At 42.8% G+C, this 15,691-nt stretch overlaps 1 protein-coding gene across 2 annotated transcripts in view; it reads left to right on the plus strand.

Annotated features, from left to right (window-relative positions):
• The window catches only part of MUC13 (mucin 13, cell surface associated), a 45,162-nt gene that overhangs the window by 27,123 nt on the left and 2,348 nt on the right, over positions 1 to 15,691 (plus strand). For both annotated transcript variants that reach the window (XM_054044173.1, XM_054044174.1), the window contains 8 exons: positions 210 to 316; positions 2,943 to 3,001; positions 4,194 to 4,363; positions 6,884 to 7,009; positions 8,266 to 8,380; positions 9,578 to 9,615; positions 13,286 to 13,373; positions 15,166 to 15,403. In XM_054044173.1, the coding sequence (XP_053900148.1) occupies positions 210 to 316; positions 2,943 to 3,001; positions 4,194 to 4,363; positions 6,884 to 7,009; positions 8,266 to 8,380; positions 9,578 to 9,615; positions 13,286 to 13,373; positions 15,166 to 15,403 (941 nt within the window). The remainder of the gene's footprint in view (positions 1 to 209; positions 317 to 2,942; positions 3,002 to 4,193; positions 4,364 to 6,883; positions 7,010 to 8,265; positions 8,381 to 9,577; positions 9,616 to 13,285; positions 13,374 to 15,165; positions 15,404 to 15,691) is intronic.

A 15,691-nucleotide genomic window follows, 5' to 3' on the forward strand; every position in this document is an offset into this window, starting at 1 on the left:
GCCCACTGATAGCAGGGTTTAGCCCTTTGTTGATAAGGGTTGGTTAAATGAATACTTATCCCTTCCTGTCTCCTCCAATAGAAGAAAATTAGCAAATATGGATCCTATGTAGAGCTGCTTCCTATCTCTAAAACATGGATAACCCAACATTGTAACCCTGTTTATTACAAATGCAGTGTAATGAATTAATGTCTCTGATTTATTTTTAGGGAAAGTATTCCCTGGACAGTTTACACTGAAAATAACATATACCGACAGCATGGCAAATGAAAACACACCGGAGTATGGGGATTTATACAGAAATATCACAGATTTTGTGAGTCATTTAAAATTTTTTTTCCATATATATTTAATCTTGAGATTCTGCTTCCTGGAATGAGATATGTGCAGGAAGATATGGGGCCTCAAAGTGGAGTCTCGATCAGCGTAACTAACACCTTCCCGTATCTCTGTCACGGGATATGCTACGTAAGTCTAGACTCCTTTACATGACAGCCAAATTCTACCCTCAGATATGTACACACATCATTCCTACTGAAGTCAGTGGAAGTTGCACGTACGTGTCGGAGATCAGAATTTGCCCTAATTTGCTTACTCGCTTCCCTTATGAAAAAGTCCCATAGAATGTAAAACAAACAGACCCTATGACAGAGTGCTGTCCCTTTAAGAGCAAGGCAGGTTGGAAACCCTCTCCAAGGTATTAAATAAGAGTTGGTGCAGGGAATGCAGTCTGGGGGCAGGCGGTGGTGCAGAAAGGGCCTAGAGGCGGATAAGAAACTGAGTTTGGCAGTATAGGTTGTGCCTGAAGTATTGTTCCCTTTCTTTCATAGATAAGAAACCAAGATTTGGCCTTGTATAGTAGAGCTGGCCAACAAATGGGATTTCTGTCCCACAGGGAATTCCAAGTGTGCAAGATTTTGTTTTGTTCCAAATCGGATCAAAACGTCGAACTTCAGAATTTCCCATGAAAGGGAAAATTCCCATTTGGGAACATATCAATGCTGCTGGCATCTGTCCCCTTGCACTGCTCCTTCCTCCTGGCTGACTTAAGGTGGCAGAGAGTGGGAGGGAGAAACCCCCAGACTGGCGACAGGAGGAAGTCTGAGGTGGAGAGGGAACCCCCTTGGCTGATAGAAGGGAAAAATCCACCACCACCTCCATTTTTTTCCATTGCAACTTTTATAGAAATCGACATATTCCTGCAAAACATTTAAAATTTTTGACAAAATAGCATTTTCTGCTGGAAAACCGTTCAACTGGAAATTTTCTGACCAGCTCTATTGTATACCTCAGATCTGTACAATTTTAAAGCTCTGGGAACCTGTATCCTAGGGCTGCTGTATCTGCACCCTTTTTTAAATTCAAATGTTTCTACAAGGAGGGTGGACGAATACATATTTATTTTCTTATTACAAATTCTGTACTTTTTGTGAAGCCTCATGCCTTGATTGGAATAACATGTACATCATAGTAAACATGATCCTACTCAGTGATAACTATTTGAACATCTGAAGAAGTGAGGTTTTTACCCACGAAAGCTTATGCTCCAATACTTCTGTTAGTCTTAAAGGTGCCACAGGACCCTCTGTTGCTTTTTATTTGAACATCATCAGCAGGTTCGAGACAGTAATTCTCATTCATAAGAGTAAAAGTGGGTTACAGTTTTATACAGGAAAAAGTATTCCTACCATATGACCATAAGTAAAGGCCAACATTTTCAGACATTGGTGCTTAAAGTTTAGATGTCTAAATATGGATTTAGGCACCTACATAAGAGTCCTAATTTCTGTTCCATAAGTAGATGAATAGTATGAATGAGGGGAATGTTAAACACCATGTGCAGTTGTATAAACGTTGAATGAAGTCTTGGAACATCTTTCCTGGGGAAGTGGGATATACTGGGTGATTATACTAGTGTTCTTTAATGGACTATGATGATAGATTTGCTCATCATAAGAGTTGCTTCTTGGTGCCCCACGTGGCACTGATTGGTGAAGGGAAGGGAGATCTTCCCCTCCTGCTAAGAAGACTCCTGTGCGAGGAGGTCTAGGAACAGAAGCCACTATGAGTTTCCCATTGTGGGATTTCCCCTGGGTACTTCAGCCAGGGGGATGGAATCTGTGTATGAGTGTGCCCGCACACACACATCCTTCTGCCATAAGAAGGAAGCTCAGCCACTAAACCTCCTGGAGCCACATGAATATCTGTCATCTGCTGGAGGAACAGGAACATCTCCTGGGCTCACTATCCTGCACATGCTCTCTAGCTGTGAACCTCCATTGGACCTTTGCTACCAAGGATTCCTCCATTATCCAGTGCTTCTGGGAAACCTCCCCCTACCTTATGTGGTGGGGGGGAAGCTCCAGTGCACATGGTCGGGGGCTGGATGGGGCGGAGGTGGAGGCACAGAAAAGTTACCACTGCTTCAGACTCCACTAACCATTCACTGCTTGCCAAGGGGGCAGGGAGGGAAATGATGTTCATCCTGAACCCACCCCCTGGCTCCGTCCCTGATCTGCTTCCTCACCATGGATATCAGAGGCCCAAGGATGCCCCTCCATAGTGTCGTGGGGAAAACAGGGTTTTGGTTCCGCCGGGGTGGCTGAGTCCCCCTCCCCCTCTGTCCAAGCTGGATGAGGAAGATCTGTGCACAGAGGCATCTCTTTAAGTGTGAAGCCTGGGAGGATGGTGCCCGCTACAGTGTCTGTATGTAGTGGTCATTTATTATTATACTCATAATTGTATGGCCCATTCCGGCATTCGTTGTTTAGGCCGACCTCTCTTAGGAGTCAATAGGAATTTGCCTGGACATGGCCTGGGGAGCTCTGGGCCTTTAATTTCCCTAACTGGCTCTGAGAGAGATGAACCCCGCACATTTTCCTTGGCTATTTTGTTCTGTGGTCTTACAAAGGTATAAACCAAATTCATTTTATCTTTCATAGTTCAACACAACTTTCAGAAATGAGACAGACTATGAACAGACGATAATAGAGAATGTAAAGTAAGTTCAGCAGCTCCTCTGTGTGTGTGTGTGTGTGTGTGTGATCTCTCTCTGTGTACATAGCATAGACACAGAACGCATAGCTCACATTGCTTTCTTAGTTTGCCCCAGCTTATATACTGTCAATCCTCATTTAATCAAATGAGATGAGCAATATGAAATGAACTCAACTAAATGAGGTTTCAGATCAGTGGGGACTTCTTGCTTTTGGGAATGTGGCGCACTTTGGAACATACACATTTTAACATCAGAAGTTTCAGATTCATCCTGTGTGTAGGGTGAGCTGAGACAATATCCTACATACCCCTTGATGCACAGCAGAACTCCCTCTAGTACAATGGGAGTTTCGCAAAAATATGAGAGTAGAATATGGTATTGATGTGGTATGTAAATTTTTAGGGCCAGATTCCAAGAACCTTACTTATGCTGAGTAGCACTTTACTCCATGGGTATTCCCACTGATAATAGCCAATGGAGTAAGACAAACATGGCATAAGACCCAGTTCATCATGAATATAGGTATCAGAATCTGGCCCTTAGTAAATAAAGTTACTATTGTATTCAGCAGCATTAAGAGGGAAAAATGTTTTGGGGCACATTTAGGACCACTCTGACTTCAGCCTTTTACTTATTTGTTCATGTACATATGCACTTAACACAATATGCAAAAATTACTTGGTCAATTGTACACCCATGTTATTTGAAAATCTGGCTCTTGAAAGTGTAATGATTAGGGTTAAGAGTGAAAACCTCATTACAACAGGGACTGGATGCCTCAAGATGTTACTAAGTAGGATAGAGCATCTTCAACCTCTTGGTTACCAGATGACATGAGATCCAGGTTGGTGCAAATAACCAGTATTCAGTGAATTTGTGATCTCAGTCTAATTTCTAGTGAGCAAATGACCATTTCATAAAATCCCGTTGCAATTCATTTGGCATTCATTGGCTCACTTGTTGGCAGAGCAGAGACTAAAGAATGGGATGTGGAGACTGAATTATCTTCACCCCCTCAAGATGTTATCGCTGGGTGAGAACCAAGAGGCACTGCACAGTGGTATAATGTGTCTGTGGGCAAATCTGCTCTCGCTGCCTATGATATGCCTGTTTGATTGATTACAAAAATCTGTTGTTAAAGTAAATGTGGTGTTTATGGTACTTTCTACAATTACACTAGATATTTATTTTTCAGACAAAGTTCAGCAAAATCTAAAATACAGAGTAAAGCGGGGACCAGTGGAACTAGTGTGACAGTAAGGAACATGTTTACAGTGACCACAGAATTAACCCCTGAAAATGTTACTAACCTCATAAAAGACGCAATGAAGGACAATTCCAATTTCAATATTGATAGCTATCAAGGTAAGTACTACACTAAGAACACTGGCTGAGATTTTCCAAGACAATGAGGACAAAGCTCTTAGAAACATACCCTCCATTAATTTTAATGAGTTATGTCTAAATCCCCTAATCTACTTTGAAAACTCAACCATTCATTGTAACTTCTTGTCTTTTTGAGACACAGACAATGTTATATTTGTATTTGGGAATAGAAGAGAAATATTCATTTCCAAAATGAATCTTTTTCTAAATGTTACAGGTTATGTAGCTAATGGGAGTATTATTTTTTATTGTTTGTATTATCACAGCACCTAGTCATGGACCTGGAACCTATTGTACCAGGTGCAGGACAAACACATAATAAAAATATAGTCCCTCCCTTTAGACAGGACAAAAATAAAATAAATATGACTCCTGTGTTTCTGGCAAATGAGGAAGAAACTTCTTTATTGTCTGATTATTCATAACTGTCCAGTAGGGCGTTTCTTACCTCATCCTCTGAAGCATCAGGTATTGGCCACATTTAGGCAAGCATCCCTATTTAGGAAAATATTTAAGTAAATGCTTAACTTAAGCATGTGCTTAAGTGTTTTCTTGAATAGGGGTGGATTAAGCACATGCTTGAGCACTTTCCTGAACTGGGGCCACAGTGACCAGGTACCGGACTAGATGTCTCACCAGTGTAATCCAGTATGGAAATTCTTATGTTACTAAAACAACCAACACTTGCAGGAAAAATGCATTAATGCTTAGAGCTGAACATCTTTTGTTACGTTTTGCACATTCTCTACTATTTCCTGCAAAAGTATCATTAATTAAAAATAAGCAGAAGCTGGGACCAGTCAAAAAATGTTGACATTTTTCAAGGAAAAACAGGGACAAGATTTTTTTTGCTAAAATTTTCATGAAAAATCTTCACATTTTTAACCAGCTCTGGCAAAAATAAAACTTGCACACCAATGCCCTGATCCTGCACTGAGCTCCATGCAAATGGAGACCTGTATCCATGCAGGATAGGAGTAGGGCTTTAGGGCTCATTTGTATGGATGCCAAATCCTTTTGTCCTTAGCCAGTAAAGCGCTAATGCATATGTTTAACTTTAAGCACATGAATAATTCCATTGAGTTCAGTTCAACTACTTTTGTGCTTTATTGCCTTGCTAAAACAAAGCCAGCATATTTACCCAGTAATATTATTCACATGCTTAAAGTTAAGCATGTGCTTAAGTTCTTTGCTAGATCAAGGTCAGTTCACTGAGCACCTTGCAGGATTAAGCCCATAGTTAGGTACGAGATGAATCTTTTGTTGAAAATTTGGGGGAGGGCTCAGAGGCTGACCTAGTATGTGACTCAATTTTGCCTGAATTACAATAGATTTGAACTCCTTGTGAGTCATGGTGGATTAAGATTGCTTTGTAAAACTGAATCTTTAAAATCTACAGCTCAGTCACTTCTATTTATAGTCAATTATTAAATAATTTAAGATGCCTAATTATCTTCTCAAGAAGATTCCTTCTGTGCACAGGGTGCCTGAGCACTAGCAGTGCGGCAAGTTTGATTTATGAAGTTTGAGTCGGACAGAATATTTTATGCTAGTCCTTTTTTATGAGGCTGTAATATTCTAAATGGAAAAATTAAACTAAGATGTACGTAGTAATTATTAGTGCCATTTACTCATTTTTCATCACTTACAGCTGTGCAAATCAAACAAAGCCATAGCTTTTGAAACCAACTTTAAACAAAATCCTGAGAGATTTATTTTCAGAGTATCATTTTGAGGTTTATTTTCCTGAATCAATTTTAAATAATATAGAAATATAAAAATTGCTCTGCTAGTTCAGACAATCAAGTGAACCTAATGCAGCATGCTGTCTCTGCGTGGTCAGTACCAAATGTCTCAGAAAAAGGTAGAAGAAACTACATAGTGGAAATTACTGAATAACCCATCCAAAGGGGAAGTTTCTTCTAACCCCAATCAATTATAGATCTCCTCCCCTAGTCTGAGCTTCTATCCCAATTTCAAGTGATATATAAATTGAACACTGTATTACATATTAAATATAACCCCAGATCCTGCAAATACTTAGATGTATGCTCACCTTTACATCCATCAATAGTCTCCACTAAAGAGCAACTCCCCGTATGGAGGGCAGGGGGTGGAATGCTTTTTTTAAAAAGGGGTTAAGGGAAGAAATTTTCACAGAGCTCTTTGCTGAAGTATGGGCAGAACATCACTCTTTCTGGATGGCATTGGGGAAGGTTAGGCTGGGAGGCAGATCAGGCCTGTTGTAGGCAGGGAGAGATGAGAGATCAGCACCTGTGATGGGAATGGTTCAGTTGCTGGGCAGGTCACCAATACTATAAGGGTTAATTCAAGGTGACGGGGGTATTTGTACCCTACATATACCTTAAAACTGAATTCAGAAATACTAACTATAATACATAGGTTATTAAGCAGGCACACTGCTTCATATTAAAGGCTACCGCTAACTATAGATTTTACTTTATGATCAGTCTTTGAAATATTTAATTTTGTTTTTAGCACTTTCCCAATGTGACATTTATCAGTGTGATGAGACAACTACTACTTGCAAGGAAAATGATGGAATAACGTGTGAATGTAAACCAGGATTTTCTAAGAAGAACCCACGAGACAAAAGCTGTTTAGGTGAGAACTTTGTGACCATTATAAGCTCTTATCATGGGTTGTGCTTTCCCCTCCCCACCTTCATTCCTCCTTGGTTGCACTGTGTCAGCACCATTGGGAAAAAAAGGGGATTTTCTCAGGTACTGAGTATCTGCAGCTCTGAAAATTGGGCACTGCAGCCCTGATGAAACAGTGGCCTTAAGCATGTGCTTAACTTTAATCCCAAGTAATTCCATTCCAATTTAGCAAAGCTCTTAAGCACATGAGTAATTTAAAACATATGCGTATTATGATTGAAATCACAGTATTGGCGGCACAGAGCCAGCTGAGTATTGGGTAGACAATCTACTCTCCTTGCAAACCGTTCAGGAGTCAATCCACCATGACTGCTGGGCTTGAAAGAATCTGGAGCCTGACCGTGCATACCAATGGTTTACAAATAGCAGGTCTTTGTCATTTGACAGGACCTATTGAATAAAATATTGTCTCTTACCAGCACGCCTGTGGGACTCAGTATTATTATTTTCCCTGATAGTTCGCAGATTTTCTTGGGGCCTATGGTCCTCCTCAAACTGAGATTTGCCCATTGCCTTACCACGACCCAGAGCTAGCCAGCAGTCCAGCTACCCCTAATCCTCTTTCTAGGATTCTGCTGCCTGCTGGGCTTTAGGGGTGGTATTGTGACTGTGCCACACATGACAGCATTGCCAATCCTAAGCATTCAAAAATCACGAGGGGATTTCAGAAGATAAAGAATTTGGGGTTCTTATTTGCTGTTTGGTTTTGGAGCCTTTACCAGACATTCACTTCATGTTTTTAAGCTTTTCTCCATAATCACGAGTACTAGAAACATGCTTTATTAGCTGAGATTTCTCATATAATTAACTGATTCCAAGAGCTGAGGCTTTGGGGAAAACACCAAGTCTTGCAAGAATTCGTGATAAAATCACAAGAGTTGGCAAGGCTGCAGACTGGTGGGAACCAAGCAATGATACTTTTTCTTCTGTTATTGTGCCTGTATTTAAGTTTCTTTTCTGTGTGTGTATTTCTATTAAAAGATCCTTTTGTAGCCCTTAAGGACATAACACAGCACAGAGGCGAATCAGAATTCTGTGAGTTTATAAAGAGACAGGAAAAACCATGTGTGTTTTGCCACCTTCTTCTGTGTTAACTAAAAATGTAAATATTGCATATTGAAGTATTAAGCCTCTATATCAGAATATCCATTTTCAGACTTTCTTTAAAACAACTCTTTTTTTTCCCCATTGAAAATGTAGGTTGTGATAACACCTGTTCTAAAGAAAATCACATGCATTGTGTTACGAATAGCAACAGTGCCCCAGTTTGCCAATGTCTTCCTAATTTCCGAAACAAAGATGGAAACTGCGTGGAGTGAGTACTCAGCTACTTCCTTTGTTCTATCACGATAAGGCAACACGGTATTTAAAACAGGATGGCGTTGACAATATTGCTTTTAGAATCACAACCCTAAACTGCACAAATTAAATGACATTAAGTAAGCAACAAAGACTAAACTATAGTACTTCAAATTCATGGCAGAACTTCCATTGAGGTCCAGGGGAAGCACATGTGCTGACCAGTATAAGTCCTATGGTATTTTGCTTGGGTTTCCCTCTAGAGGTGCTTCCTCCAGGACAGGGTTGAAACTCATTACTGGAGTAGAGTGGGGAAGCTATACTACTACCCAGGCTGTACCTCTGGATAAACAGAGAACTTCCTCATTCTCTGTCAATCCAGCTGTTCCTATGACTGTTACATTCACCAGCAAAATTAATGCTGACACTAGCATAAGTTTTATTTCAAAATGGTAGCATTGGGATGAAAAGTGAGGAGTTGTCGGCACTCAGGTGCCCAAGGAAGACTATGACACACAAAGGCCAAGTTTTTCAGAAGTGGCTAGTGACTCTTGATTTTCATAGATGGGTGCTCAGCACGTTCTGAAAATCAGCCCCTTTTAAGGTGTATCAAGTAGGGCACTTCAAAAATGGAGACATGTCTGAAAAGCTTGGACAAAGAAATTTTAGTTTAAAAAGGAAATTGGTGTTCCTCAACTGTTTCTTCTCACCCAAATCACCACAGAGAAACTACGTAGATTTAGAGATAAGATGACAAATATGAAACCCATCAATAAGAGAAAATGGTGGTGGGTGGGAGTGTTCCATTGTTTCATGACCATCTACTGCAGGGGTCGGCAATGTTCAGTATGCGGCTCACCAGGGTAAGCACCCTGGCGGGCCGGGCCAGTTTTATTTACCTGCTGACGCGGCAGGTTCGGCCGATCGCGGCCCCCACTGGCCGCGGTTCGCCGTTCCGGGCCAATGGGGGCGGCGAGAAGCGGCACGGGCGAGCGATGTGCTGGCCGCGGCTTCTCGCCGTCCCCATTGGCCCGGGACGGCGAACCGCGGCCAGTGGGGGCCGCGATCGGCCGAACCTGCCGCGTCAGCAGGTAAATTAAACTGGCCCGGCCCGCCAGGGTGCTTACCCTGGCGAGCCGCGTGCCGAACGTTGCCGACCCCTGATCTACTGAATAGTCTGAACTCAGTTTCCATTTCTTTTACTATCGTTTAGATGTGATGTGGGCTACTCTGGAGAAAACTGTAGCAACAGTGAGTACAAGAGTTTCTGATGTTTACTTATTGGAAAGATTTCCAGCAATGTTTTACTTGCAGAGCAGACCTTGCAATAGTAGAGTGAGCATTAGTAACATATGGAGATGCAAACACACCACGTTAACAACAACAAAAAGTTAGGAAAGGATGAGTTAAAAAGCATGAGCCCTGTAGCCATGTGGAGAGAAGCATCATAGACTTTAAGGCCAGAAGAAACCATTAGATCAGTGGTTCCCAAACTTGTTCCGCCGCATGTGCAGGGAAAGCCCCTGGCGGGCCGGGCCGGTTTGTTTACCTGCCGCGTCCGCAGGTTCGGCCGATCGCGGCTCCCAGTGGCCGCGGTTTGCTGCTCCAGGCCAATGGGAGCTGCTGGAAGCGGCGGCCAGTACGTCCCTCAGCCCGTGCCACTTCCAGCAGCTCCCATTGGCGTGGAGCAGTGAAGGATGATTACAGAACACAGGCTATCAAATTGCATCCAATTACGGCTACGTTGAGCCCAATAACTTGTGTTTGACTAAAGCACGTCTTTCAGAAAACCATCCAGTCTTGATCTGAAGGCATCAAGAGATGGAGAATCCACCACTTCCCTTGGTAGTTAATTTGTTTATTTGTTCCAGTGGTTAATAATCCTTCATGCCTTATTTCTAGTTTGAATTTGTCTAGCTTTAACTTCATCCACTGGTTCTCGTCATACCTTTCTCTGCTACATTAAAGTGCCATTTAGTACCCCATATTTTCTCCTCAGGAAGGTATTTATACACTATGATTAAGTCACCTTTTGATCGTCTTTTTGATAACTGAACAGATTGAGCTCCTTCATTCTTGTGGGTCTTATCTGCAAACTCTCCAATTTTTCAACATCTTACAGGATAGCAAAATACTGTTTTGAGAGAAATGTCCCCCTCATGCCTCTCAGGGGTTGTGCCTACAGTATCATCCTGTGTAGAGAGAAGTTTGCTGAAGAATTGACACTTATGACTGTTTAATCACTGTGACTGGCTGGGGTCTAATTCAGTGCACGGTGCATTGTGTGTGAATGTTTCAACTCCTCTTACCCCCACCAATTGTATTCTTAAATTGGTATATGTTTAACCTGTGGATGTATTCAACTCTAAGACCTCAAAACCTTTGCATGTTTTGCCTGATTGTTTAGGGAAATGGCTAATAATAGTTTTAACACAGCACAGAAAAGCTGGCCAGGCATAAGCACAGTGTTATAAGAGGAAGAAATTTTTGACCCCGTTGAATGCTCTGCATGAATTTTGTTAAGAAGGCTTTTGGGTTCTTTCTTCTAATGCCTTTTCTAAAACAATTAAGAAAACCAATTGCTTCAAATATGCACAAATGCAACAGCAAGGTTATGAATTTAAAGACAATCTTGGGAAATTCTAACAATAACATTTAGAAGGCAACATCAACTCACCCACATACCTGATGGTGTCTATCAAAGATATACATTTAACAGACAAACTCATGATCCAAAATGCGACAGCACTACTAGTACTAAAGGTTGTGTGGGCAAAGTGATAGTCTCAATTACAGTCCCCTCCTCCCGCCATCTTCAGAGTAAACATTTGTACCCTCATTGCCTGGAGTGTAGCTGCACAGAGCTAAGTGATTGGATTTTAGGAGGCAACTGCATTAATAATGTGCAAGAGGAAATGGAATCCAGTTCACTCTCTCTGAGGGCACTCCACTACCACTTAGGTTGATCTAACTTATGTCGCTCAGGGTCTGAAAAAGACACCTTCGTGAACGATGCAAGTTACAGCGACGTAAGCACTGTTCACACCGGCACTATGTTGGCAGGAGACGCTCTCCCACTGACATAGCTTCCGCTGCTCACGGAGGTGGAGTAATTATGCCAACAGGAGAGCACTCTCCCATCGGCATAGAGTGTCTTCACCAGATGCACTACAGGGGCGCAGCTGTGCCAATGTAGCACTTCTAGTGTAGATCTGCCCTTACTTGTGCTGACTCTGCAGGAGTAAAGAGCAATGAAAAGTTATTTTACTCACCAAAGTTAGCAAATAAGTTTCTGATTACTCTATCTTAAAGCAGAAACTGAAGCTGCAGCATTTATGGAGGTGTGCAAACGTATTTTGCTTAATTCCATGTGAATTTAAAAAAAAACCCTCCACACTATAGATGCAGAAAAACCATAGCTGCAGCACTATGGCGTTGGGCAGGTGGTTTTTATTATTCCACGGTGCTTCAGGCAATTACACAACTAAAAGCATTAGAAAAATGTCATCCTAAGCAAGTGTAAAAGAGAACTTCCCTACTGACATTTCCTCCCCAAATTGATCAACGCAATGATTCTTGACTGAGGAGTTTATAGTGTCTTCACAAACTTTAATCTACACAACAGCCCTATGAAGTAGTATGAGCCCCATTTTCTAGAAAGTCAGTTGAGGCAGTGTGTGTTTAAATGATTTGCCCAAGGTCATATAAGAAGTCTGTAGCAGACCTGGGAATTAAACCCAGGCCGTCTGGCTCATACTTGCACCACAAGCCCATCATTCCTCTCCTGTGAAGAGATAAAAATTTAAACGTTCAGAGCTGACCTAGTTGGAACTTTCCTTCATGCCCCCCCCCCAAAAAAAACAATTGAACGAAAACATTTTTTTAATGATTTGTAATTACCAGTATTTGGGGGGGGGGGGGGGGGATGATAGCTGTAGAAAAACAGGGCTTTTTTGTTTTGTTTTCACAAACAAAATTTGGAAAATAGCAGCCAGTCAGAAGAGAAAATTCAGTTTTACCAAAGTGGGTATTTTTTCCCAACCTTCCATAATTTGTAACTGTACAAAGGGATTTTGTCCAACTTTCCAAAAACTCCAGGCTTTCACTGAGAGCAAACAGGTGACATTTCAGCTCAAAAAGAAAATATGTCAGAGAGGCACAAGCAAGTGTAAATAGGAGGTTGCAATAGAGGTTAATTTGCAACCTTAGGCCCTGAGCCTGCACTGGGATCTGCTGGTATGGAACATGTGCTGAGGACCATTTACTTCAAGAGAATTTTTCACCCATGCAAGGGTCTTTACTAGCAGAGCCTAATGCAGGAGCAGGAGTTTGCTGATGGCAAGTCTAACCCACAGGTGAGTTAAAGAGTCTCCCCCTCCCCCATGCAGATCCACAGAGGACACGAGTTGTTATAATCCCTACCTGTACAGGTTTGGCTCTTTAGTTCGAGCTGTAGTTGCTTATACTTTTAGCTCTGGAGGTTCCTAGTTCAATCCCCAGTGTGTTGGCCAAGATAAGATGGCCGATGTCATGTAAGTGGGGGCTGATCCAGGGTTCAAACTGCTATGGGCCTCAGATGCTTTGAATGAGCTTCCTTTGAGCTGAGAAAGTATGTAACCCACTGGTGAGTTGGTGTTGTGGGGTCTCCCTCTGCAGATTCACAGCGGATATGAGGTGCTACAGTTATCCCTGAGCTTTAGCTCAAACTATAGCAGCTTATGCTTTTAGCTCTGAAGCAGACTGGTTCAATCCACGATGGTGGCCATCTCATAAGCACTGCCCCAAGAGTAATAGCATGAAAGACAGATATGTTTTGATGGTACAGAATCTATTTTACTCCAGAATATATTCTTGTTGTAGTAAAGGAGAGGTTCCCTTGTATACCATGTTTGCTATGAATATTTAATCTCTCTCTTTCCAGATTCCTTGTTGATCCTTATCATTGTGGCTGTCCTGTGTGGGGCTCTTATCCTGGGCTTAATTGCAGGACTTGTTGTCACTTCAGTGAGGTACAAATAGTTGCTTGCTAGGCGCTTGAACACAAAGGAGGTTGCTAAGCTCTACGGAATGGGCTAGTTTCAAAAAGAGGGGCCAGATTTTTAAAGCTGCCAATGCAATTGTCTATGTGGGACACATCAGTACCACCATTTTGCATGAAAGTTAGGTATTTGTCCCTGTGAACGTGTCACTCTAATAGTTTGTCATGAGAAATGTGTGCTCACATTGTTGAGAATCTGGCCCTGGGTGTCTGTTTCCAAAATATGCAGATATGGCTGAAATGTACCCCCTCCCCCTGCTTAAAACCTCTAAATTCATATCTCCACCCCAATCCACAGCCTGAAGGGAGGTCAGACTCCACCCCCTGAGCCCAGGGACAGACTATGGAGCTCAATTCAGCACCTCTGTGGCCTTCCTTGGCCACGTGGGTTGCCCCCTATCCAAGTTTTCCCAGAATCATCCCTTTTTTGAAGTAGCTGTCATGGAAAATCTGTAAGTCTTCTTGGGACAGTAAAAGTCCTGGGTTTTGTCAGAAAGTTTCTCAGGGATGGGGGCTGCATCTGCACTGAGCCCCAGTGGGCAGCCAGGGATGGCCGGCGGGAAGCCAATGAGAGTGAGCTCCAGAAGGCGGGACAGGACTGGCTTCACGGGCAACTCATGGTTGAGGGACAGGGAGTGGCAATAACAAGAAGGCTGGTGTGCTGCAGGGCCAGCCTGTCCTTAAGCCAACCCACCAGGTAGACGACAGGGGACCAACCTGGGGTGTCCAGCAGCAGGGCTGGGGTCATGGGCTCAGAGCAGCAGAAGGTGGGGGCATAGTCTGAGTGCTTGAGGCTGCAGGAAGAAGAGGGGTTGGGCTGGGCCTGGCTTGGGGGCTGCAGGTCCCTCACCCTAGCATGGGTGGCAGAGGGAGGTGGTACCTCCTGCACTGCGCCCTGGCATGATAGTGGGGTAGTTGGGTCTCTGGCATACTAACTAATAGGCCTGTTGCAGTTTTCTGTACCTCAGAGGTGGCAACCCCATCAGCCACTACTCCAGCCTACAGGCTGGAATGGCAACAGCTGTCTCTGCATCTTTTATGTGGGGCTCCCAGCCACCAGATCTGCCTAAGCTTAGACCCAATGGTCCCTTTCTTCAGCCCAGCTCCCTGTGCACTGGCCTATTTTGAATTGCCATGGAGCCTATGAACTTGCCAAGCAGGAGATATGGAGGCCACTCATGCATAGTCACTCTACCCTTGCCCACTCCTGGAGGAGTACAATGTGGCATTTGCAGGGTGGAGGACCTTCCAAGAGTGGGTGGATTTCACCAACATGGCTTTAAGCGATTGGGTGTGTATGCAAGATATGCATTTGTGCACACAATCAGCAATTCTACATGCATATTTTGCATATACAGCTTCTTGATTGCATGTATGAAAGTAGCTTTTGTAATGGGTATAAATTAACATACCAGTTTCTTATTTGCATACACAGTTACAAGTGCAATTCGTGTTGTGTCAGGGAGAATTCCCTCTTCCTATGACAATATAGAAAGGAGTTTCTCTGATCTCTGCCCCTCCTGGCACCTTAAACCATATTTGTAATAAGAAGTTTGGGGGCTTGCTTTATAAATTGCCCTGTCTGGCCTTTGTAACAAGTGATGTCATAGCACACAGCCCGTGCACCAATAATTACTCTCATTGAATATTTCAAAAAGGGGGACAAGAGAGTGTGAAAAATAAGAAAGGAGTGGGGGTTAGATGGATCAAGATACATCTAAAAAGTTAAGCCTTGGAAAAGATCATTTTCTTTTTAATTAAAGAGCAAATAAAAGCCAAAGAAGTCCAGAGAAGAGGCATTTGCTGACAGAGGACTATTCAAATAAAAGAGACACACCTGGACATATTTCTGCCATCAACTCTGCTGCAAATGACAAAATCTTTCCCAGAATCCAGACTAGCAATGCTGCTCAAGTCAACCGAGGGTTTGAGATAAGCAACCCTTATGAGATGGGACCACCAACAAGGAAACTTCCTGAGAGGGATTATGATGATGATGAGGTAGGTGATTCATACATGACTAATTGAATTGGTATATTTTAACCCTAGTAATGTAGGGAAAGTGTGAGATCCTCACCTCTACTCCAGTCCCTGTATAGTGGGTAAAAGGGATGGAGTGGTGGATCTGAAAGCCCTTGATCGAGCCCTGGGAACACACCCCATCACAGGAGCTGGAGAAGACAGCTGTAGGCTGCCTTCTGAGGACCCCTTTAAAAGCCCTGGTGCCTTTGTGCTGTGGGTAGAGCTTCAGTGGTGGGAAAGGGTGTCGGGGGGAGGGCACAGCATGCA

The sequence above is a fragment of the Malaclemys terrapin genome, chromosome 11 (genome assembly GCF_027887155.1).
Source record: "Malaclemys terrapin pileata isolate rMalTer1 chromosome 11, rMalTer1.hap1, whole genome shotgun sequence".
Lineage (NCBI taxonomy): Eukaryota > Metazoa > Chordata > Testudines > Emydidae > Malaclemys > Malaclemys terrapin.